Source organism: Dermacentor variabilis, chromosome 6, assembly GCF_050947875.1.
Source record: "Dermacentor variabilis isolate Ectoservices chromosome 6, ASM5094787v1, whole genome shotgun sequence".
Taxonomy (NCBI): domain Eukaryota; kingdom Metazoa; phylum Arthropoda; class Arachnida; order Ixodida; family Ixodidae; genus Dermacentor; species Dermacentor variabilis.
Genome location: NC_134573.1, coordinates 76401571 through 76427489, shown reverse-complemented (window position 1 = coordinate 76427489; position 25919 = coordinate 76401571). Strand labels below are relative to the sequence as shown.

Below are 25919 nucleotides of genomic sequence, written 5' to 3'. Positions count from 1 at the left end.
GAATATGACAATTAACGGTCCACTTCACTGCGTATAACCTGCATATCCGCGGCATCGTAACAATACCTCCGCTGCTCCAAAGGAAAGTGGTTCAACAGCAATTACCACTTTCTTTAAGTCAGTGCTATAATTACGAAGCAGTTTAAAACAACAACAAAGCGAAAGCTGCAAATGCGTCCAAACATGAAGAAATTTGTTATTTCAGTTCCTGCGCAGTACGTTCTGTCACAATAAGTACATGTCATAAACAAGACCAGCAAGTAGTTCAGGCTTTACACCGGTGTATTTCTACTCATCAGGCTTCGTAAGTGCCTAAAGGAACACTAAGTTGAAAAGTTTGAGCTTTGTTAATGAAAATACTCCAGTGCAAGAAAACTAAATCGATTGAGGTTTGGTGAGCCGCAAAAGACTCAAAAGCAAGAGACAGGTGGCGACGCGGCCTTCAAGTTCCCGCACCAGGGCGCCGTGAAGTGACGGATTTTACGGCGCCCACTGGTGCCGCGGTAATTTTTGTCGGTAAACATTCACCACATTGTGCTCTAAAAGAGCCAAGGGCTGAACTTAAGAAGTTTCAGAAAATCTACCTGGTCATTACAGAGACAAATATGCACACGCAAAAAGAATATCTTCAAATTGTTGACGTCGCAATGACGATCAGCGCTGAGGTTCTCAAAATTGATGACATAAAACAGTGACCCTAGTTATTTTTATTCTAATAATGAAAGCATCGCCGCAACACTTATGCGAATAGACTCCTGAAATAATACTTTATCCGTATAGACTGAAATAGTTTCTCAAAGTATCCTTTGAAGTCGCGAGGACATTTCCTCCAAGGCACTTGAGTTCTCAGGGGTCTCCAATCCAACGTCACTCAGCTACGTAGTCTCTCCCTAGTTCGTGCCTGTGTTAGACCTCAGTAACTTGATCCATCGATCGATCCAATTATCAATCTATGAATCTTTGTTGGACACATTTGTTTATCTTTACGGTATGACAACATACCACCAATACACATCGTATATTCGCGAGTAAAAAGGCCGAAGGCTTGATTTTATATCAAAGTTTTATTGGGAAACTGCGCTGGTTTACTTTTCTGCTTTTGGCGTAGCATTCTTTGTACTCAATATTAGGAACGCTGAAATAGTGAGTACTAAAAAAGCAAAGGACGGCTTTGACCAATCTGTCATGGCTCGTAAACAGGAAGAAATAGTAAAAAAGGAACATAAAATAAAATTTAAATCAAAGTACATGGTTGTATGGTATAACGCGCTGCGAATTCTTTTGCCGATGTAAAAAGCAACGCCACAAAGGCAGTTACCTCAAAGCTACCTTTCAAGCCTGAACTTATTCTGGAGATTGTCCAGTTCCGCAAACCTGGGAGGAAAAAGTGTTCGGAAATAAACAAGTATAGTTTGTGAAATATCATTAGTTGGATAATAAAATGTGTGACATGGTGAACAGGCGCCGCGTAACAGATGTGTACTTTCGATACATTTTTTGCAGGCCACCTTTGGCATGCGCATCAAGCTGAGCTTCGATGGCTACTTTGATATTAGAAGCGACGACCATGACACCTGCTTCATGGATTATCTCGAGATTAGCAGGTCGGGCAAGTTCGAAGCTGACTCGCAGCGGTAAGTTGGTTGGCCACTGATTGCATTCCGAGAGGCATGTATATACAAAGCGTACCAACACATAACAATGGCGCGCAAACAGACCTGTGGTAAGCTTCTTGATAGATCTCATCTCGCCCTCGTGGTTGTTGTCAGCATAGGTTCCAAATGGGTCGCCAAGCTTTGGGCGAAAAGCGGTCGAGTACCAATGGTCGCCGACATCAGCAAGGATCGCTTATTGGGAGCTGCGATTCAAGCGCGGCTATGTGAGGAGAGAACCAACGTTAAGAAAAAAAATCATTTTATTCTAAAGAGAGACACACCTGGATGTCCTTCAACAAAAAGAAAATTTCATATCCATGTTGTATATTTGCGCCGCGGAAAGGAAAGAGAACTCTCTTTTACATTAGCATTCACAATAAGTGTCTCCTTTTTAGCAGCCGCTATAAAAGGTGGCACTCACGCTGTTAACAAATGTAATGCAATGCAGCCATTGAAAGCACGCACCTAATGCACACTGAATTCTACATGCCCCCATGACAGGTTCTGTTGCTTTGTTTGTAACCGCTAATGTGATTTCTCCTGGCGCGGAGTATACGAGGTGTATGTCATCGTTGTTCCACGGTCTCAGTTAGAATACGTGCGTTACAACCGCTAGATAATTATTTACTTAAGCTGCCTTCGTTCGAGTGCACTGGCGGTGAAGCTTGACGTCCGACGATGCGACCAGTACACAACACCCAAAGCTTTTTCGGCCTGCAAAGAAACGATGTTCTGCGAATGGGTTACTCTCTGAATTAGGATGACCGTACAGCTGGCATTTTGCTGCATCGCTCTCTGCGCTAAAACATCGAAACGCCCACAAAGTAGAATTGCGGGTCAATTGAAAATAGCGCTCCAGTGGCAGGCCACGGAAAGAATGTTGGTGCATTTGATCAGAAAAATAGCGTCACTTTTGTTTTAAACGTAAATAGTGTGACATTATTTTTTCGCCGGAGGTGATCCCTCGTCAAAGAGATAGCACTAAACCCCATGAACCCCCGATGTGCCGCCATGCTTGGAACGTGTGGCCTTTTACGAAATCTTGGCTGCCAGATGCATTTTGCTTCAAGCTATCGTTGAGACTCCAGAATTTTCAATTCGATAATGAGGTTTTACGTGCCAAAACCATTTTCTGATTATGAGGCACACAGTAGTGAAGGACGCAGTAGTGAAGGAAATTTCGACCACCTGGGGTTCTTTAACGTGCACCTAAACCTAAGTACAACGGGTGTTTTTGCATTTCGCCCCCGTCGAAGTGCGGCCGCCGTGGCCGGGATTCAACTTAGCGATCACGTGCTCAGCAGCCCATCACCATAGCCACTGAGTAACCACGGCGGGTTCGAGAATTTTGAACAAATACCATACGTAATCTGTGCACAACAGATAGTTCTCAGTACATCTTGACCTCATCATTCAGTCATCCGGTACCCTACATGGATAACTGAAAATAAGATTTCTGACGCCACTATAGTGGCGTGTGGCTAAAGGCCGAAGTACATGTACGGTTGCCGGCGCGCGATAGTTCGCGCCCACGTACCTACGCAGCGCGCGTACCTGCGTACCTGCGCGTACCTACGCATGCGCAGATAGTTGGGAACACATCCTACGCGTCGAAAGGCAAAATGTGATGCTGAAGGTGTCCAGCATCAACCTAGAACATACGCATAAGCTCTTGGAGTTTCTTTTTAAATGTGTTAGTGAAGGGGTCCTTGCATTATGGAATAACGCAATAACAGTTGTACTCACTGTAATAAATATAATCTTTGAAGCGCATCGTTCCTTTCATAAGGCGACTATGATCATGGGGCTATTGCCATACATTGACAATTATCATCGATAATTTCTGCGCAAGCCCCTCGCCTATTTCGCCCGTTATGGGGCCGTCGATCAGTGCTGTAATTGCAAGGAAATTTTTCTAGGTATTGAGATATTAGGTATTGTGAAGGGAAATAGGGCAGTTAGTTGAAACCTTGGGCAGCACCTAAATGATATGAGGCAACATCTAGGCGCCTTCCAGGTCATCATTCTTTTGAAAATGGCCAAAATTTTTCTTGAAGATTTCAGCTATTTGACTACATCGGCAATGAACATCAGTGGCTTCTGCTCAATTTTCTTGAGCTTGGCTCATCTAACTTTTGGGCCGCTGGATACTGCCACTGTGAGACAATTGGGTAGGCTGGGCAGACCCACTGAGACGCAGTGACACACAACACTACAACAAAACATTCTATAAAATTGATTGAAACATAGAGGGAGAAACGAACTCTACACACAAACATTATTTCAGGCAAGAAGCCAACAAGAGACAGCTCGAAACTAGGAGCACCAGACGGTGCTGATTTCTCCACAGAATTAAACCAGTCTAATGTTGTAGACATTTCATATACATTAAGCAGGGATGAAACAGGTCTGCTTAGAAGGGCGTAAACTTTTGTCCCACGAACAACACATAAATTCGAGCTTCACAAGGACCTCACAGAATTTTCCTGACGAATGCATACCAAATTTTTGGCAGGCAACAATGCACCATACAGTGAGACGACACCACTTAGAGCACAGTTGACTTGGACTTCAGAAGCAGAAGAAATCGTTGTATTTGAGATATTCATATATTTCAGCAACGCTGCTAGCCTGGAAAGGCTGGGAGTAGGAGTGGGGCACAAGGTGCATAAATACATAACACAGACAATACAATACATGTTTTGCATAACGTCGCTTCCGCGTAATATATATATATATATATATATATATATATATATATATATATATATATATATACACATATATTTGAGACGGTAATAGTTCCGCGGAAACGTGCAAGGTGGGGAGGAGTAATTAATAAAGAGAAAATTAGGCAACCACCCAAACGTAGCCAAGTGCTACAAAGGAAAACCATACGGGTTCCTCGAAAGCAAGAGCTTCGCAGTTGAGGAAAAATTCGTCCTGGCCCGAGACTCGAACACTGGACCACCACCTTTCCGGTGGAGCCACTCTACCATCTAAGCTAACCAGGCAGCTAGCAGATGGTAAGCGAAGTCGAATTTATGAAGTCCGAACAAAAGGCGAGAGTCTGACGCAATAGTGCTGCGGAAACCAGCAGGGTGGAGAGGAGGGTGGACCTCCCCTGCACATATATATATTCGGTAGAACTGTCACTACAGAAATCATAAGCCAATCGCAGATAACCAAGTGAAAAAATACCTGTCTCAGAGAGTCTCATCATCTCAAATCTTAGTTCCTGGGACGACATTGTAACTTAGAAAGCAGGTAAGGATGGAAGAACAGTCATTTTGTCACTAAATAAGGAAAAGCACAGGCTTGCAGACAGCAAAAGAACCCTGAACACTACCGTTAGCTAGAAAACAATCCGACATTACTGTACGCATTGCGAATTACCAACAGGCAGAAACCACTTTTTTTCTGATGGATTCAAAACACTGTCAGAATTCAAATTTTCTAAACCGAGCAATAAAACTACAGGGCGCTTTTATCTCTTTACCAAAATTCATAAAATCCTAGCCACTGAACTATATATCGCAAATATCCCAAGGCATCTGATACTATTAAAAGCCAACACACCGATGGAGCCTCGTAACATTTTGCAACCGCTGCCTTCGTATTTTACCCAAAGCAACCTCTATAATTTGTACAAGGTATCCTACACCTACTGACAATTATGGAAGACATTACTACTAAAGGCATACTACCGCAAAACATAATTCTTATAATACTAGGTGTCACGGCCTTATACACAAATATTCCAGTAGTAATGGTTTAACTTCGATAAAAGAAACTCTATCTAAACGAAACACAATTTGCAACAGTCTATTCAAGTCTGTTTATCTCTTCTTGAATTAGGTGTCACATAAAATACTTCGAACATGAGGACAATAACAACCTATATATATAATGTTTATACGTGCAGGTACTGCGGACAGACGCGACCCAAGACGATCATGTCTACTACAAACAAGGTTGAGCTGAAGTTTGTCAGTGACTGCTGCGAGGAAGGACGTGGTTTTAAACTGCGCTACGACATTATTCCTTCTTGTAAGTACTGACTCAACCTTCAAATTGTTGAAAAGGGAGGAGTTACAGAGCTGCTGCTTGCAGATACCTTGCTGCAACTCCTTAGATAGCGTTATTCTTTTACTATCCAAGCATCCATCAGAGTTTCTATAGAATTTCTATTAAAGTGGCGATTATTTTGAACTAATATGAAATAAAAAAATAATATGCGACAAACGACTTATATATACAAGGGCTCCAAGTTGGCTTAAGGTGAACATTATCAGGCGGAAAGAAAATTATTGAGACAAGAATTATGAGCCACACGGTCAAAGGACAACAACGGCCAAGCGACCAGACAAGGGAGCCTGTCTCTGGCGTTCCAGCACACATTGCTGTAAAACCAAAAGGAAAAAAAACGTAGGTGGACGACTAACGGTGTTAAAATAATACGGGCAAGGAATCTCACGTTTCGTTTCTTTTTTGTACGTGCACACAATGATAGGTAACTCTGCGTCTTTGCATTCCACTTTCAACAGAGTGCTGCCGCCATGCCAGGCATTGAAACATGCAACATTATGTTGAATACATTTGTAAATTCTGATTTTACATGCTGAAACGATACTGTCATGTTGAAGGACGCTTTAGCTTGGGATGTCTGTACTATTTGGTTTTGGATTTCTGTAACCTGCTGCCAAGTCCAAGCGCACGATAGTTATTTTGCCTTTGGCACTCATGGAAATGTGGCCACCGCGGCGGGGATCGAACGCCCGACCTCGTAGACAACAGAGCAACGTCAAAGTCACTAAGCTGTCGCGGCGGGAAGGGAATTGATGTACAAGACCTCGTTTTAGCGTGCGATGTTGGGTGCGAAAGATGAAAATGAGTAAATATCCGCTAGTGTGATTATAGCAAAGCGAACACCGATTGGCGAAGCGATTGTGTCTAGAAAACAGACAGAAAAAAGTTTCATTTGTAGCTAATTCGTTCACTTAAAAACATCCCAGCTAGCTTTCTTGGACAGTGCTGTTATAGAGTTAGGAGGTGCGTGACTTATTTTGTGCTTATAGTCGTTAGTGCAGCTACAGAATAGGCCATAAAGGAGCTGAAGTGATTGCTCCTTTAGCAGCGCTTAAGCTAAATTCCACCTGCACACACTGCATCTGGAGCTTCTGATGTCCGCATCTTTCCTTTTCCATCTGTGTTTGTTTTCTTGAGACTGGAAATATTATGTTTCACTGTTTACCCGAGTTTTTACTTAGCGTTCGATCTTCGCGGTTTATTTGTTGTCAGGTATATTTCACATTTATTTTGTGGAAATTGGCCGACGTTGCTTCATTTCTCTTGGAAGTAGTAGTGGCCTCATTTCACCAATGTTTCTTCGACGTTGTTTGACGCTGTTTCTTTTTCACGCTGTACCTATTTCACTGTTGATTTCCTTTGGCCCTTAGCTAGTGCACTGGTGTGATCCACTACAGTGTGCTATGTGCGAGAAGTGTTTTTGAGCCACGCATTGAGGCTCTCTTCCAATGGCCTTTGCAACTTTTCCCCCGTAACTTGTTTCTTCTTGTTGTTGTTGTTGTTGATGATACTGCTTTTGTAGTTGTTGGTGAAAATGCAGTTGTTGCTGTTGTTTTCGGATTTCGATGTGTGGTATTTACAATAAATATGTTCTGTTTTATGGTTGCAATCTTTCGCTTTATTTTCTAATCACATGTTGCCCTTACCTGTGGGTGCAACCTTACTTGTACTCGCGACCGTACTGTCTGGGGATCGGAGATCGGTCAAGAGGCAATGCGCCACTTTTGATTCGTAACCCAATGTTTGTCTTGTTTAGACATTAAAACATCGTCTCATTCAAAGGTCAGGTTTGTTTAGGACTGTCTGCTGTTGGATTTGTTAGTGCTCCTTATTCATCATTTCGGTGAGCGGAAAAATTGCCAAAAAAAAATTTCCCATCCGAGGCCGCTGTGCGTACTTCCGCTGCGCTTGCTTGATTCTGTCGCGCATAGCAAGGTTTGAAAAAATCCTCATTTCCTAGTGAGTGTGTGCCCTGTCCGCCTGGCCTCTTTTTTTCCGCAAAGTTTTTCCGCTCGGCGCAGTGATCAATATATGTTGGCTTCAAAAAATAAAACTCGTTATGCGTCAAGGAGTAGCAATAACCAGCGACATCATTTGTGTTTCTGAAGGTAACGCAAATTGGAACAACATCATCACATGCGCTGTATGAAGAATGGTCAAAGACGACCACATTAGGCCACACTTTCTGTACAGAGAGTGTACCAATACATTGCCGGGTAAGCCAAGCGTCATTCGTCGCAGTCACTGTGCCGAGAAACGACTCGCAAACGCAACATGATTGTTTCGAAACAACTTCTCCAGAGTAGTCATAATGATTGTGAAAAAGTAATTCCTTGCTATGAATTTGTAATTCCAGGGTCCGTGGTGCCTACACCAGCCACTGATAGGTACAAGCCAGTACCATGCCGTAAGTGAGTGCGCTCGTTCGTGAATTGAAGTCAGCTTCAAGTAGCCATTGTTGCCACCTATTTTCTGCGACTACTTGTTATAAAGAAATATTTTCTTCTTTTAAATAGAAAACCAATATGCACATTGCATCCTTCCAGTGACAACAAAAGAAGAAAGACAAAGATAAGGAGCGAGTGCAGTGTTAAGTAAACAATGCAGCCCTTTAGCATCTGCCAACACGTCTAGTCAACACAAGTTCAAAAAGGTTAAATACGCTTGTTGCCTGGGTGAGGAAATGAAAGCGAAAAGTGCACTAGGGCATTCGCGCTTTGCAATAAGGACAGGAGCCTTAATTGCAGGTCATTTTTTCTTGCACGTGTGGTATTACATTGTTGAGCAGCGCACACAAAAACCGACCACGAGAAACAATACAAGACAGGTGCTAGTCTAAGATTTAAAGTTTTTAGTGGAAGAAAAGATTGTATAGACAGTGATTTTAAAGTGATGCGGATTACGCAAAAAATAACAGCATATTCACAAGCAGTCAGTCGACGTGATGTCCTGGTCTCATAGAGCAACTGACGGCTCAAATATATAAATAAATTATGGGGTTTTACGTGCCAAGACCACTTTCTGATTATGAGGCACGCCGTAGTGGACTCCGTAAATTTCAACCACCTGGGATTCTTTGACGTGCACCTAAATCTAAGTACACAGGTGTTTTGATTTAGGTACACGGGTACACCTAAATTTAAGTACACGCCCCCATCGAAATGCCACCGCCGTGACCGGGATTCGATCCCGCGACCTCGTGCTCAGAAGCCCAACACCATAGCCACTGAGCAACCCCGGCGGGTCCAACTTTTCGAATGAAAGTAATGCTACATCACAGTAAGTGATTAGAGGTTCGTAGTGGGTAGCTCTAACAGCATTTTTTCACTATTGCAGACATGGCAGATTGCGGCAAACCCCAGGAGCTGCTTCCCAGGATTGTCGGTGGTCAAGAGTACACTGAGCACAAACACCCGTGGCTGGTAAGTCTACTTGTATGCGATACGAAAGCGCTGTAGGCTCGCGGCAAAAATAACCCGCATTCCTCTTAGAGGTCGCAGTCCAATCTTCCATTAAAAGTTCCCTCACCAGAAATGAACATTGCAGACAGACAACCTCGGTGCACAGATCACGTGGGGATGATCACGTCGGCAAAGTACTACACCAATGTATAAGCTGCGAAAACCGCTCAATATTCTAACTGAAGCCTTTGCGGAGGCTCCTTTTTACAATGAAGGAGGGTTCAAAGAGGGTTTCGACGAAGGAAGCTGACGCCACGATCAAGCAGACATCACGAGCATTGCGACTACAGCGCACAAGCAATCATTTAGCAGCCTAAAATCTCAGCTGTCGAAGTTACAAGCAGGCCCCGTAAAACGGCCATTAGCAATGCGCCAAGCACAAGTAAATAAACAGGTAAGTAAAGAAATACCTGAAGCACGGATGAGGTGATTGCGAGAGTGCGGTATCCGTAGACATAGAAGGTCGGTCCTCGTCTTATACATAGAAAAAGGACAGGAAAATCGCTTGTGAGGGCTGGTCGACGCAACGGGAGAGCAGCTCGGGTATAGTGCAGTGTAGATTCAATCGCGGCACCACCGTCTCGTAGCATGTCATTAGTTTGCATCTCAGCTACTACTCAATCAGGCGTTCCTTATTTAGTAGTAGTAACGATTTTCCTGTCCTTTTTCTTCGTCTGCATTCGCATTAAATTACACATTGAGCACGGGGAGTGCTATAGGAGGTTACTGCAGAAAAATAACAAAGACAGATAAATACGATATACTGAAACATTAGATTTGACTCATATTCATGCTAACCTGAAGTTATGTGCTATGCATTGCTGACTTCTTCATTCGTGGCTTTAACGATATAAAAACAGCACCGCGCTAATGAGGACCGCCGTAGCCGAGGTCTCCCGATAACTTTTATGGTCCGCCCAAAATGGTACGTGAACGTTTTCACATTCATCTCCCATTTGAATGTGCGGCAATTGAGCCTCTGACCCCAAGCACAAGATTGTCATGCCACTCCGATTAGCTTATATGAGACTGGGGGATGCAGCATCAAAGCAACACCAATTCCAACAAACATATATATAGTTGCAATATTTTGCGCCCTCTTGGGTCTCGAGTGGTGCGCTCCGATTCCATACAGCTTTAAAACGAACAACTACTCTTTGAAAGAGGAACTTTATTCTCTCAAGTAAGACAGTGTTCGATGCGCGGCGTCGGCGAAGAGCTTGAGGGTGAGATTCGCAAGCATGGCAGAAACCATGTGAACTAGGAGTGGCCGCACACGGTAGGCATGAACACACCTTCATTTTGTTAGTCGGCACATATACTGCGTTCATGATACGTCCTCGATCAACTTGCCACCATAACGTTGGTTGCCAACCATGGTAGTCCCAGAATACACGTGAACAGGATAACGTCAATGTACGTGCTTGAAGGAATAGTTGACTTTGTTCATTCGCAATAGGTTAACCGCCTGGGATATACGGCTTTCGTTCACATCTCAGTTTGATCACTGCTGCCGAGCTGTGTGGTGCCATTGTTGTTTTAACCTTTGCAGTTTAAATTCAGGTGACCTGACGTGGTGGTGTGGTGACTTTGACGTTGCGCTGCTAAGCCCTAAGATTGTGGGATCAAATCCTAGCCGTGGCTACCACGTGTCGACTGGGGTGAGGTGTAAAAACGGCCACATATCATCCAATATGCGCACGTTAAAGAGCCCCTGGTGATCAACATTGATCAGGAGTCCCCAACTAGGGCGCGTTTCATAATCATATTGTAGTTTTGGCACGTAGAACATCATATATTTTTTTTCGATGCAGGTGGCTATCTTCGACAAGTACAGTGATTTCATCTGCGTCGGTAGCCTGGTCTCTCCACGCCATGTCCTGACCGCTGCTCATTGTTGCGATGGGTAAGAGGCGTCCTTTTGTCAGCAAGAAAGGTGACGAAAATTAATTTAACTGTGGTGTTTATTGTTATAATATTGCACAAAGGCAACATACACAATAGTAAAAAGAAGTAATGTGGTTAATATCACTCTGGTGCTTCATTCCTGTAAATTGCACAAAGGGTAACTCACGCGTCGTCTGGCAGCAAGTTAGCACGGCACCTTTGGTTGCATGCACCTGAAAACACTTTTAGTCTTGTCTAAAGCTTGCGGACATTCACAGACGCAAACGTGCCGCAGCCACCGCCAATACTATGATCGCACGGTTACTATACTGTGAAGCATATTCCTTTAGACAGTTCAGGAAGTGTTGTAGTAGCAGTTGTTGGCATGCAGTATAAGACATCTGCATCCAATAAAAACAATGAACAAAAAAAAATGAAAAGTGGAACGAGAGCTCTGTTTGCAAACAATCAGAGCAAATTTTGAGGTGCGCACTATCACCTTGATGCACTGGGGCCCATGGCGCGACTCCGGGCATGCTCGGGGAGCTGCGCTAGCAAGCTGGGCAATACATGGGCAATACATAATTATAGTATTGTTGTACGCTTGCCGGTCCGATGGGAGCTTCAGCTAGCTGTCTCGCCCAGAAGCCACGACTCTGGGCTCACGTATTGGCACCCAACGTTAGGCTTGAGTTCACGACACTAAGAATAAGATCCTAGTGCTCTACCTACTGAGCAACAAAGGCATAGAATATGTGCGCGTAGAGGCTAGGTGCCGTAAATAGGAGAAGAGAGGGCACGCAAGTGAATTATTGTCCATTCGGACTCGGGCCAGGAAGCCGCACGAAAGTAAGTGGTAAGGCATGTCAACGTAAAGGTGTCTGCTTTGTGTGCCTTCCGTGTCGAAGCTTACTATAGTACTTCAGGGAAATCTAGCTACAATGAAAACTACCACTTTGATGGCTCCTTGAAAAGTAATAGTACAAGCGGCGTTCCGAGTATCATTACCAGTTCAGCGAGGTATTGTTCAGCGCACAAGCTGAAGGAGTTTTGAATCTCTTGCCTTCTCCCAATTTCTGGTACCAGTCAAGAGAGCCTGAGCGTCAAGACGGGTGTGCATCGTCTCACTGATGGCCTACACCAAGCTGTCCGACGCTGTCACATGCACCCGCACTACAGGAAGCGCAACCTGGCTAACGACATCGCTCTTCTGGAACTCGTCGTGAGTGTCGACTACAACGAGTTTCAGAGGCCCATCTGTCTTCCTCTGGACGCCAAAGACCTTGTGGGAAAGGACGGTGTCATCGCCGGATGGGGTCGAGAGTCTTACGGTGAGAACCAACTTAAAGTCCACCATTGCTGATGCTGAGGCATCCATTGTGGTCCTGTACTGTAGCTTTTCGCTGCTCGAGCACGGCCTTGAAACACCTGGAAACACCCCGGAGCAAATATACTTCACGTTGCCGCGTTTGAATTATGTGATAGCAATCAGACCTTTCTGACACAGTGCCATGTAGGACTAATTCTTGTAAAATGTTTGATTGCGAAGGTAATAACTGCTTAGTATGAAAACTACGCCCCTTGCCAATATTATACTAAGCACATAGCAATGTAAGAAAACCACATTTGCCGATGTTCAGCAAGTGTAAACGCGACGAAAGTGGTAACACTTCGTCATGGCACTCCCATCATCCAACGAGGTTGTCACCTCACCGTGCTGTGTTGTGTTGAGACTTCTGGCTGCGTTTAGTCAAGGTATCTTTCGTGCCATATGGATGAGTACGTCCGGGAGTAGGCGGGAAAGAGTAGGGGGGCTTATTTTACATTGCTTATATATTGAAACAAGTGGTCAGATTCCAGTCAGAGCTCACACATGTCTGCAGACATCTGGGCACCTCAGCACGCTTTCTCAGCACACAACTGCGAAAAACTCATTGTCAACTCATTGAAACTGAGAAACACTTTGCCAGAAAACAATCTTGATCTCCTTATTTTATTAGGTACAGCTCCTTCGTGAACAAAATAATTAAATAAATAAAGAGGAAAAATTCATCAGCCCTTTCACTGTGTTAAGAAGGACGAGCAGCGAAACTGGTTCCTTTCACCTTATTGACGCATCTATGCAATTATTATTATTAATACTATTATTATTTTATATTATTATTATTATTATTATTATTATTATTATTATTATTATTATTATTATTATTATTATTATTATTATTATTATTACTGGAAGCATGGGACTATCTGTTTCTCTCCCACAGAAGCCCACGTATTGACAGCAGGCGGGAATTCCAGAATATTTACAACTTCACTTGGAACTGCGTAATTACGAAAAGTAGATGAAACTCGGTGAAATGTTACAAGCATCATAGTCGCTAGTTGTCATATAATTTTTTTCGGTGCAGTTTGGTAAAACAAAACGTACAGCCGTTTTCTGTAATGCTACAGTAACAAAGGACCTAATAAAGAAACGACAAAGAATGAAAGTGTCCAATTCAAGAGATCAGATAGAATTCGCGGAACTTTCAAAGCTAATCAAGATGAAAATAAGGTATATTCGAAATGATAACGTGAGAAAGACTGAGGAAGCAGTAAAAAAGAGGGACGCTGCCTGAAATTAGTAAGAACTTGGCATCGGACAAACCAAGATCTATGCGCTGAAGTATCAGCAGGGTAATATAATCAGCAATCCCGTACTTATCCTAAAAGCAGCGGAATAATTCTACACTGACACCTACAGTACCCAAAGCCGCCACGATACGTTCATTCTAAGTTTTAATGAACAGGTTACAAGGGCTACTTCTATAACTAGCGATGATGTTAGAAGGGCCTTGCAAGACATGAAACCGGGAAAAGTGGCAGGAGAAGATGGAATATGAATTGATTTAATCAAAGCTGGAGGAGACACAGTGCTCGAAAAACTAGCGACCCTTTATACGAACTGTCTATCAAGTTCAAGGGTCCGAGAGAACTGGAAGAATGCCAGCATTACACTAATCCACAAATGGGGAGACGTTAAAGAATTGAAAAATTCTGGGCCCATTAGCTTAGTTTTCGTATTATATAAAACTTTCATCAAGATAACATCCAACAGAATAAGGCCAACACTGGACTTTAGTCAACCAAAGGAAGAGGCAGGTTTCAGGAGGGCAGACTCTGCAATAGATCACATCCATGTCATAAATCAGGTAATCAAGGTATCCACAGAGTACAAAAAGCCTCTCTTTATGGATTTCATAGATTACGAAAAGGCATTTGATTCAGTAGAGATACCAGCAGTCATAGAGGCATTACGCAATCAACGAGTACAGACCGCTTCCTTAAATACCTTTGACAATATCTACCGAGGTCCCACAGCCACTTTAATTCTACACAAGAAAATAGGAAGACACCCATAAAAAAGCGGTCAGGCAAGGAGACATAAATCTCTACAATGCTATTCACTGCGTGCTTGGAAGAAGTTGTCAAGCTAATAAACTGAGAAAGCTTAGGAGAAAGGATCAACGGCGACTATCTCAGCATCCTTCTATTTTCAGATGATACTGTCCTGTTCCGCAACAGTGAAGATGAGTTGCAACGAATGATTGAGGACAGTAACAGAGAGAGCATAAGAGTGGGGTTGAATATTAATTTGCAGAACACAAAGATAATGCTCAATAGCCGAGCAAGTGAACAAGGATTACCAGTCAGCCTCTAGAGTCTGTGAAGGAGTACCTTTACTTAGGTCACTTACTCACAGGAAACCCTAATCATGGGAAGAAATTTTCCAGAATAAAAATGGGTTAGAGCGCATTCGGTAGAGATTGTCAGATCTTTGCTGGAAGCTTACCCTTATCATTAAAAAGAAAAATATAAAATCAGTGCATTCTACTGGTGCTGACATATTGGGCAGAAGTTTGGAGATTGACAAAGAAGCTTGCAAACAGGTTAAGGACTGCACAAAGAGCCATGGAACGAAGAATGTTAGGTGTTACGTTAAGAGACAGGAAGATAGCGGTGTGTGTGTGGGCGGGGGATGAGACAGCAAAAAGGAGTAGGTGATATTCGAATTCCAGATTCATTACATCTCCGAGCGTACTTAACAACACTCAAGATCCCCTGTTTAAGCAACCGTTTTCCCTCGTTCACTCGACGAGATAATTAAATGTTTTTGTCTTCGTTCAATTGTCTCTGTCGCACAGTCTTCATTATCCCACCCATGATGTCGCACCACCACGCCGGACTCTGCCTCAGGTGTCCAACCTTCGGCCCGCCATCGATGGAATAGAAATGCGATTTCATGTGATCACTGGGTCAACGCGGTTCCCCCGACCTCGTTACCGTAGGCTCTTTGCAGCAACTGCAATTGCACATGACCGATGGCCCCTTTACATATAGACCTCAGACTCTGCCCAGGTGGCCCTGCGGAAAAACCCGTCACCAGCGACCCCACCGCAGCCTTGGCGCTAACTGAGTAGTGCAAGGAGAGCTATCCGCCAGCGAAGATGTATAGGCCACAATGCACCCTTCTCCTTCGTTTGTATTGAGGCACGGTTTCGGAAAAATCAAGGACCTGGAAAGCGTCTTCCGCCCATCCACGCTTCGGAAAGGAAGCTCAGCGGGGCGAAGTACGTGCACAATATAAAGTCTCAGGTGTTATTTCGGCGTGCTGCAACTCGCAAGTACAGAGAGCATCGGGTTTGTCTATATGCATACCAGCATAAAAATCTAATCATTTCAAATTGGTTCATAATGAATATGTCCTGAACACAAGACTTAAGTATCTCCTATATCTTCATATATTTTATCGCAATGCTTTGTCTAGCAATTATTTACAGAGAGTAAATCCTTTCATGGCTTTTTCCAGGGCAGCAAAACAGAAAACGTTTTCCAACGCAGAAAACAGCGTGCGATCGTAACGAAAGTAGGCTTCCTACAATGCCTACGCACTGCAACTTTCTCACAGGAGCTACAGCATCGCTCAATACCTTAACTTGAACTTTTCGCAGACGCTTCGAGCAACAAGCGCACACAAATATATGTAAATAAACGCGAAATTTTTTTCTCTACACACGGGCGTTACTTCGCAATTACTCATCCAGCGCTCCTACAGAACTTTATTGCTCACATTTGAAAAACGCAGTCGAGCAGGCTCAGCACACTGCGAAGCGTGCTTGTTGTATCGGCGCAGGACATACAAAATACCGAAAGTAGAAATGCGCTCGCGATACAACGATGCTCTAGAAGAGGATTTTGAATTCATAAACGAACCAAAATGTTTGGTTAAACTGACCTGCCAAATCTCTCCGTTCCACTTGTCCAGTCAAGCGGAGGCGGACGTCTGTTAAAAGGTGGAGATATCGATGGCAGATAAGCAGGATGGTTCGCAACGTTGTTTTTTCTGTTACCAACGAAGTGGCGGCTGCAGATTCTTGAGTTTTCGCTTGGTTACCATGGTCCTCCGTCAGGGCTACGCAACACAATTACAGAAAAACAAAATTGTCGCACTTTCTCATGCGAGCCGCTGTGTTGTGCGGAATGCAAGTAATCTGATTAATCAAAAGGTTGAAAGGCCCGTATCCTGCGCTCTCGCCCTTCCCCTTAATACGATCGCGATGGAATCGGTAAAACTGAGCGCTGTTATTCCGTCCTTCAGGTTTATGGCAATTTACAACACAACAATAGCGTCGATTGCGGCGTTTCTTCGTAGCGCGTGGAGCTATCGCGGTTGCCGTCGTTTTTTCCATCAGTCTTAAGGACTGAGCCAGCAAGCGCTTTATGGCAGTTCGGCGGCGCGTCCCACTAGCGTAGAAATTCATAGCTCTCTGTCTGGGTGTTAAATGCGCAAAACACTCGCAATATGGACGAAAATCTAGTTAAATCGTTGTTTCGCAGTCGCTAGCTGCATTGGCAACTTAGCAAGGGAGTCGGGCTTCGCACTACGCAGTTACTGCCTCTTCGCACCGGCAGGTGGCGCTACGCGTCTTGCAAAACTCCAGAGTCTGACGTCCATTGCAGTCCCAGAACTCGTCTCGTTCTCCAGCCCTGGGTCGTTGAACAGACCGAGACACGACACAATATCGCTTGTAAATTATCTTGGCGTGACGCTGGCCCGCGTCGAAAAGACGGTGAAGCGTGTATGGTACCCCATAGATGCACGTTTGCCGGTGCGCTTGCTTTGCCCAGAAGGACCACCAGACACAACAAACAAGGAGGAGCAAAATCGTTAACCAACCCTGCACCTTTCCTCTACCTTTCGAAAGGAACGACGTGGTTCTGATGGCGCTATTAATTCACCACTGAAACGAAATCCACCGTGGACGACCTCGTGAACTGGTTTAGGTAGTTCAGGCGAATCTAACGTATCAAGGGTGTTTGCAACATGCTACATGTTCAAATGAATGGTTTCACGTCACCGACACGCGAAACAAACTCTACTTCTCTGCTTTTCTATTATAATGAAAATGGCGCTACCTTGTTTAGGAAGCACCCTATTCTTCATTTCATCTGTAAATTTTTCTAATACCTGCAAACAGCAGCATAAGCAGCATATTTGGCACGCTCCTCTAACTGGTCCAGGTGGTCGAGACAGACAGACGCCGAAGGAGGCCTCTGTCCCTTTCGTCTCGCAGTCAGAGTGCACGTCGAAATACGGTGCCATCATTCTCGAGTCAAACGTCTGTGCCGGCGGCGACGTGGAAGATGCTTGTCAGGTAAGCCTCCGTGTATCGTCTCTGTACGGATAGGTAGGAAAGCAGTGATTCCTTGTAACTTGGGACGCTGGCTATTAAGACAGCATGCATTTTTTTCTTATGTTCAGATGTTTAATTTGGAATGAAATTGCCTACGATATTATAATTATGTCGCCACAGTTGTCACCGTGATTTCTCAGATGACTTAGCAATCAGGCGCACTTGGTCTAATTCACGCGTATATTCGCTGTTTACGATGCTCTAAAGTTTGGCGAAAGGTTCTGGGAACAAATCAAAGTTTCGTCCAGGAAACACAATTAGGAACGACGATGGTAACAAAGACAGCAAGAAAACAACAATTTAGTTTTGTTCGTTCAAAGTAATCAGATTCTTTCAATGAACTTTGGCCTCACTCGCCAAAGAAATGTAGCCTATGTGAGCTGTATACGCGACACTTCTGCCTCAAAGTTGAGTTGGCTCGCAAGGACATTATTTGCGAACACTTCATACAGCACCGTTTTATTTTATGTAGAAGTGGAGAGCAATAAAAGCGGAATGCACGTCACATTCTTCACGTACGAGATGATCCTAGGAAGCAGGTATTGCCGTGCAACATAACTTTCTTTTTTGCTTCAAGATTAAAGAAATAAATTTAAAGCGTTAGAATAAAGCTAAAACGCAACCTATAGGTCGAACACCTATACAGGAGTCCTGTGCGCATTTGCTAGAACAATATTTTAACGAATTTCAATTAATGGAATGCGAGCGTCGGCGCGTGACATAAAACGGCGGTAAAACACCGCGGCCTAGTCTACATTCTGGTGCATGCAACGCGACAACACTGCACATGCTCTTCGTTTGGGCAACAATTCACCAGCATAACGACCACTGCACAACTTGTCCGAATATTGATTGAAAACAATTTGAAAGATAAGCGTTTTAACGGATTTCCAGGCACCCTTTCGCTCGTATGGGGCCTCCAACGTCGAACGCTATTAATGGTATGGCGCTGTATTGGAACGGTGCTGACAAGTAGTTTACGAATTTACCGTTTCAAGAATAGGGTTTCTTACAATGATCACTAGAGGGAACTGTGGCGCGTGTTGCTATGGGAGCTGCATGATTCAGCCAGCATGAAATTGATGGTTTCCACGTGACTTTGCTTAAACTTCGTCATTCGGGCTTCCAACTGCACTGTGACTTTGGAAGCTCACGATTTTCAAGAGGCATGTACGATGTTTTAAATAATTAAATAAACAATAATGAAATTGTCCTAAGGCAGCATTCAAACGCACAATCTCTAGCGCACGAGTCTCATATTGAAGCCATTACGCCACGGTCGCATGCGTGGACAAGCGAAACAGAACACGCTTTATCGCCGGCATACCAGCGCGTTGGGACGCTTGGCCCGTTTCGATCCTCATTTGCACTAGAAGAAACCGACTAAATAGGACGAACTGCATATAAGTATGTGGATATAATATCCAGCCTGCCCATAATTCGCTGCAAACAAGATAATTTCTTCGTATAACATGCTGCTCTTTAATGCTGATAATAATGCATCGAAAGTATTTCATACATACACCCACACACACGTTTCCTGAGCCAATCACACCAAAATGCTTCGCTTTACGTCGATGTCAGTTGAAGTTCAGTCTGCCTGCTTTTAAGGCGAAAGTCTTAAATGACTCTTTGCAATGGCCCATACACCTTAAGATGGCGTCTAGTCGAGTGGTGAGTGAGTGAGTGAGTGAGTGAGTGAGTGAGTGAGTGAGTGAGTGAGTGAGTGAGTGAGTGAGTGAGTGAGTGAGTGAGTGAGTGAGTGAGTGAAACAACTTTATTCGGTCTACAATGGAGGCGAGTAAACTCAGCGTCACCTGGCTAGGCCCACTCGGGGACCATCAGGTAAAACTTGACGGCCCTCTCCCGGGCCCTCTGGACTGCCAAGATTTGAGAGGTCTAGTCCTGCGCCTTTGTAAGCTTCATCCTTTCCTCTTAGGTGAAAGGGAGACCGGCAGAGGCACAGTCCCACAGGACATGCTCGAAGTCCGAATAACGACCACACAGGGGGCAGTCCGGGCTTGGAAATCTTTCCGGGTACATTGTGTGCAGTGCCATGGGGTTCGAGTAAGTGCTTGTTTGTAGAAATCTGAGAGTGACTGCCTAGGCCCTGCACAGCGAGGAGTGCGCCAAAGGCAGGAGTCTTCTCGAAAGATAATTATATTTGCAGATCTCGTTGTACGAGCAGAGAGGCTCGCGTTGCCCAGGAGAGGACGTGATACTCAACGCGTGGTCAGTCAAACCTCGTGCAGCTAAGTGCGGCTCCTCGTTGGGGCTGAGGGAGGCACCCTGAATGGTTCCAAGGTGCGCAGGGAACCAGGCCAATGAGTGATGCTTGAGGTCTTTAGCATTTTGGATGGTACGTAGGGCTTGAGGAGCCCACATTCCCCTCCGAAAGGCCCTGATAGCGGTCTTGGAGTCTGAATAAACTGTGTCATGTACACTGTCCGTCAATGCAAGAACAATTGCAACCTGCTCTGCAACGCTGGAACTAGAAGTGCGAATGGTAGCGCCGCTGAGGACTTCGAATTCACAGTCGCTGACCTTTGAGGAGAACGCTTCTTCCTGAGCGCATGAAGCAGCGTCTGCGAAGCATGTTCGATCCTTGTCCAAGCGGGCACTGGCGAGCGCAGCTTTATCCCTCGCATGTCTTCATCCTTCGTTGTAGGCCGGGTGCATATTGCGTGGCATCTAGTGTACCAAAATCTGGGATCTTACGCCGTTGGACAGCTTTACAGCGTCGGGAGTTACGACCGTGAGGTTACGTCCCAGCATGTCAAGTATGGCTCGGCCCGCTAGAGTACCAGAGAGTCTGACAAACTCTCTGGTACCCCAGCGGGCCGAACTATACTTGCCATCCAGGGACGTAACCCCACGGTTCAAAAGTTATCGTCATCAGGAATCGCGTGCATTGCCCATAAACAGGAAAAAATGCAATGGTTCACGCATTCATTGAAATCACCCACACAACACGCCCAGCAGCATACGCTTCACTAAAGAACAAGCTCAAAACAGGCATCCAAACCATCACTAAAGCATTGCATACTCCCCTCGGAAGTACGCTATGGCCGAGGATGTTCGCCAAGTGAGAAACGGGGTGCGGCGTACGAAGCGGCAGAAGCAAGGTGTTCAACCGCGAGTGCTGCTTCCCCCTGTCGAGAGGATGCAACGTAAAGCCGAAGAGAAACGTCATTGGCGCGAGTCTGGCCGCGCTATACGAGCGTCGGAAGCTGCAGCAAAGCGTCGAGAACCGAAGCCGAAGGAGCCGAACTCTGAAAGAAGCAGAGCGTGTGAGACGGCGACGTTGAGAGGAGGCCGACGTTTGCAGAAAACGGCTTGCTACACGTCTACTTCACAATGCGGCTCTTTATGTCTTTCAAGAAGTGTGACCCCTCCGATCGTATGACTTGACGCATTACCAAATTTGTAGCAGGCCTTCGCCTTCACGTTTTACAGGAGTGTAACATGCTGCCGAACTTTTATTGTCCCTTTTGCAGAGGTACGCTACGGCTGATAAAGGGGAAAGCTAAATGTGATTATTGGTTCTGTTCCTCAATTATCGACGACCCTTCAAAGGTGGCAATGTGAGAGGCGTTGGTGCTGTCATTGGGGTTTGGCTTGTATTCGCAGCTCTGAACGCCTGCCAGTGGAGCTTCTGGGTGTTGTATAAAGTCGATGAGCGGTAGCCAAAGCCCCGTGACAGCCACCAGTGTAGAGGAGCGCTTTACACAGCCTCACTCTTGCAGTGAGGTAGGACTGATACCTCGTCTCAAGTATGGCGACGGCTCAACTCCGAGGTTCAGAATATAGCGGACAGTCCCATAGCAGATGCTTCTACATGTATTTACGTGGCACAACCTACAAGCGCTATAAATTCAGACCTGTAGCTGCTCGGCACCACTGCTTGTTCTTCTTCGACGGTTGCTGTGTTGGAAACGCTGCAGAAGATATGACGTCACTATCATCCGGGATTGGATTTACCCCAATGTTACGCTTTGTCGGCGAGTGAAGTTGTGCGAGTGTGCAAGTGGGATGCGCAGAGGATTTACCGTTGCAAACAGGTAGGCGCGTAAAAAATTTCTGCTGCACAAGTGCATTTTCCCAAGCTCTATTGAACGCATCCGTTTCAAGAAAACGACGTCATTGCCCGACACGGCTGAACAAAAGACAGCACGCACATAACGAGTCAGCGTATACGTATGATCATCTGTACTACCACTGGAGATACACTGGTCCCTAGCTCTTCTTGTACGGAATTACGCAACGACACAACAAACGCTGTCTAAACTTCCTCAAACGAATTAAATTGTTGAATTTTCCTTCTATTTTTATCGCGTAACGGCCGTCGGCCACTTCGCCCGTTTTCGTACTTCGAATTTCAATGCTAAGGGCACGTGATCTTGCAGAGTCGAGTTACCTAGCCCTTGCTTCGGTGAGGACAAATTGCTCTTCGACAAGTACGTGCTCGCGCGTGATCAGCTTTGTGGCCTCTGAAGGTTTGCACGCCGTTGTCGGTGGTGGGGCTGTGTCCCTCTTTTCCACCGCCTGTGCTGACCGTTTCGGGGCGCGTTTGTTGCCTAAAACCGCTTCGCATCTCTTTTTAATGTGCTCTGAAATGTAATCTAACACCGTTTCACCAAATTAAATGTTACTCCTGCCCTCGACTGAAAGAGACACTGCGTTTTGACAATGCCCCTTGGTGACTATTACGATGGTGACTCGCGTGAGAAAGATGATCACTGAAATGTCTTCGTGCGAACGCAGAAATTACCGCAATATTCGCTCAAGAATCGCCATGGAATTGCTATAAAGTGCAAAGAGTATTCCTGTCGATGAGCGGTGCCCCAATTCAGAATTTGCTAGGAAGCCTCCATACGCAGACCAGGCAAAGCGCTGCGTTAGTTTGGTGACGTCTCCAAACGTTCTTTCGCTGTTGGCCTTCAAATTTGGAAGACCGCCATTTTGGTTGTCGATTCGGCTAGAAGACGCATCCCGTTGACAATTCTATTGTTAAGTGCTGAAATGTTCTGATCATTTCAGGACATTTCTGGATCAGGACATTGAGAAGTTTCTCTCCATTTCATTAGTTTCCTACACTTCTACAATAATACGTAAGCACTCTTTGGCGAGTACCTTAGTAAAATATGTCCATTCCGGAATGCCTTATGTCTGCAAAATAAATGCATAATTGGTCAAGTTAGCATATGTAACCATTATAATATTGCAATAGCACAGATTGGTAGCGTTTAAAAAGAGACAAAAATAAAATAAAACTGGGTACGTCTGCGCGACCTCCGTATGGGCCTGGCAAAAAGGAAACTGAAGAAGTTAACACATGTAATGCTTATAATAGTCTAATAGTAGATTATTGGTAGTGTTAGATAAAAAAAACAGGTGGGGTCGCCGTCGCAACGTCAAGGTCTTAAGAGGAAAGGACAATAAAAAATGACATAGGATAAGGTGGGGTGTGGCAAAAAAAAATGGTTCTGACAGCGTTTTGGCTCATTATATACGATATGTCTCCAAAATTGATGCATAAATAGTCAAGTTAGTGCATGTAATGGTTATGATAATGTAATATTATATGATCAGTAGCGATCAGTAGACATCCATATGCTAGCTAAATAAGTAACCAAAAGAAAAGTAGCAGCCAAGACGAAGAATGCTGAGGCATTATTAGACAGCTCTCCGAATTCCTGTAGCATTTTCCGGCTCTCACGCTAGCACACAGAATGAACTTTTTCTCACACTTCTTCATAAAAAAAGTCCTAGTTGTCTGTTCATCCATACGGTGGACGTGTGGTTTGTTGGTCTCACATACGCTGTAAAAATAGAATACGATACATATATCGTCACGGGCACCACACGTAGGTAGGAAGGATAGAGAATGTATTTACAACAAAGTGCAAGACTGTCAAAATGACCAACGCTTCGTTGCATGTCTTCGTATCTCTTTTTCTACGCGCTGCCAGTTACCGCCACTGCAATATATATATATATATATATATATATATATATATATATATATATATATATATATATATATATATATATATATATATATATATATATATATATATATATATATATATATATATATATATATATATATATTCAGAGCTGCTCAAATGAACCTAAGGGTGCTTTTTAGGCAGGTCATCCAATGCATATATGGTACGTAACTGGCGTACAGCTAGAGTTACAGAATCGGCGACATGGAACGGGAGACGGAGACCAGGACTGCAAGGCTTGCACTCACAATATGTTAATAATCTGCAATTGTTCGTAAGCAGTAATTTCAGCCAATCCTGATGTTGCACATACTATTAGCGTAAATGGCTGACTCATAGCAAAAATATCTTACGAACCAAAAATTCCCAGCCATTCCCCTCGCTGAATGTGGCATACAAGTGTAAAGGTTTACTTTTGGGGGGCTTTACCCTTACGCGTCTCTGGAATACTCTGCTAACACGCACAATCACTACTGATAGCGGCTCAACGTTTCCAGGTGTCCAAATTGAAACGTGCTAAGCGTCTCAAGACGCTGGCTTGCCCACATGAAATTCATAAGCGCGGCACATGGCCACTTGACGACGCGTACGTCCATGGCGTAATGGCTACGATGGCGGGCTCCTGTGCTGCAGGTCGTGAGCTCGAATCCCCGCCGACAGATAGTCCTAGTAATGTTTATTTAATTCTTTTTATTATGGAGTACTCTGATGAAAATGGCGAATTTACAAAGTTGGAGAGACGCTTAAAGCCAGGAAGACGACGTTTAGGCGAATTTATGTACTTCCCATAATTCCCATGCTTGCTTAGCTGCCTCAGTTGCAGCTTCCGTAGACGCTAGCGCCAAACAGTCATCTGTAATTATTGTACGAAACTACGTGTTAGGTGGTTCCCGAGCTTTTGTCTTGCTCCGCCAGGTATCAGCACATGCCTTACTGTTTTGCTTTGCCTCCTCATAGAGGGCGCGGGAACTTTGATGCTGGGACACTGAAAAATGCATGCGTGGGTAGACATACAGCTCCACTCTAAAACACTTCTGAATGCTATCCTAGATGATTGGGAGGTGTGATGAGATTAGCATATAGAAAATGTAAAGATGCGCCTAGGCGACGCAAGATTGAAGAACTTGAGGTCGGTGGGAGATGCTTTCCTCCCGAAGTACAGACGTGGATAGCTGAATTCAACAGCTTGATGTGAGTCACTTGGTTCACTTGAATTATGACAACCATGACAATAAACATGATAATCATGATGATGATGTTCACTCGCAGGGTGACAGCGGAGGTCCTCTGATGTCGTCTGCGCACGCTCGCAACCGGGTTGTCCAGATGGGCATTGTCTCGACAGGAATCGGATGCGGCCGCAAGGGACACCCTGGAATCTACACCCGGCTGACCTCGTACCACGACTTCGTCTACAACTTAACTCGTCAGCAGTGGTGCACAGTGCAGTCGAGGCAGTGAGGAACAGTCGACGGGTGTCGAAGCACAAGTGAACGCATCGTGGAGAGAAAGAAGCTATAGCTGCACTTAATTCTACTCCACTCATGATTTTAGTAACGCGGCACACAGACATCATTTGTGAAAAAAAAACTCAGATTCCGTTGCACATGGAACACCATCAGAAAATTGCACATTTTTCATCAGATCAACCTTGCCACAGTTTGTCACTATTCGACTTTCGTACACTACGTCTCTATTATATGAGCAGTGAATTCGGCACGGAGCGAGGATGCCATCTATCATGGGCGCCCTCGCTTATCTGTGCAATTTTCACTGCACATCAATCAGATGTACAAAGAGTCCACTTCTTCAAGTAATAAATAATAAATATACTAAACAAAATCACAACAACAGGAGTTAATAACTGAAGGACTAAGTAAAATGTGATGTTTGGAATTATACTTGGCACTTAACATCCTTCCCGTTACAGAAAATAACCGAGGCACACTACAACCGAATCCAAGTTAACATCACGGTGGCGCTTCATAGTAAAGATTTTTAGGGTGAAGCTTTGAAGCCCCAACTCCCAAAAAATAAACAAAGAACGCCGTGACAGTCTAGACACGGGGGCGTCAACAT

General features: G+C 44.6%; 1 protein-coding gene across 5 annotated transcripts in view; it reads left to right on the top strand.

Annotated features, from left to right (window-relative positions):
* LOC142584880 (tryptase beta-2-like) overlaps positions 1-25919 on the top strand; it is a 58810-nt gene extending 32891 nt beyond the window's left edge. The window contains exons 5-12 of one of the 5 annotated variants that reach the window (XM_075695204.1): positions 1504-1634; positions 5581-5705; positions 8101-8151; positions 9081-9166; positions 11020-11111; positions 12179-12423; positions 17657-17790; positions 25110-25919. In XM_075695204.1, the coding sequence (XP_075551319.1) occupies positions 1504-1634; positions 5581-5705; positions 8101-8151; positions 9081-9166; positions 11020-11111; positions 12179-12423; positions 17657-17790; positions 25110-25301 (1056 nt within the window). In that variant the 3' untranslated portion in view covers positions 25302-25919. The remainder of the gene's footprint in view (positions 1-1503; positions 1635-5580; positions 5706-8100; positions 8152-9080; positions 9167-11019; positions 11112-12178; positions 12424-17656; positions 17791-25109) is intronic. The other 4 variants (XM_075695203.1, XM_075695202.1, XM_075695201.1 and 1 more) reach the window with 4 other exon arrangements.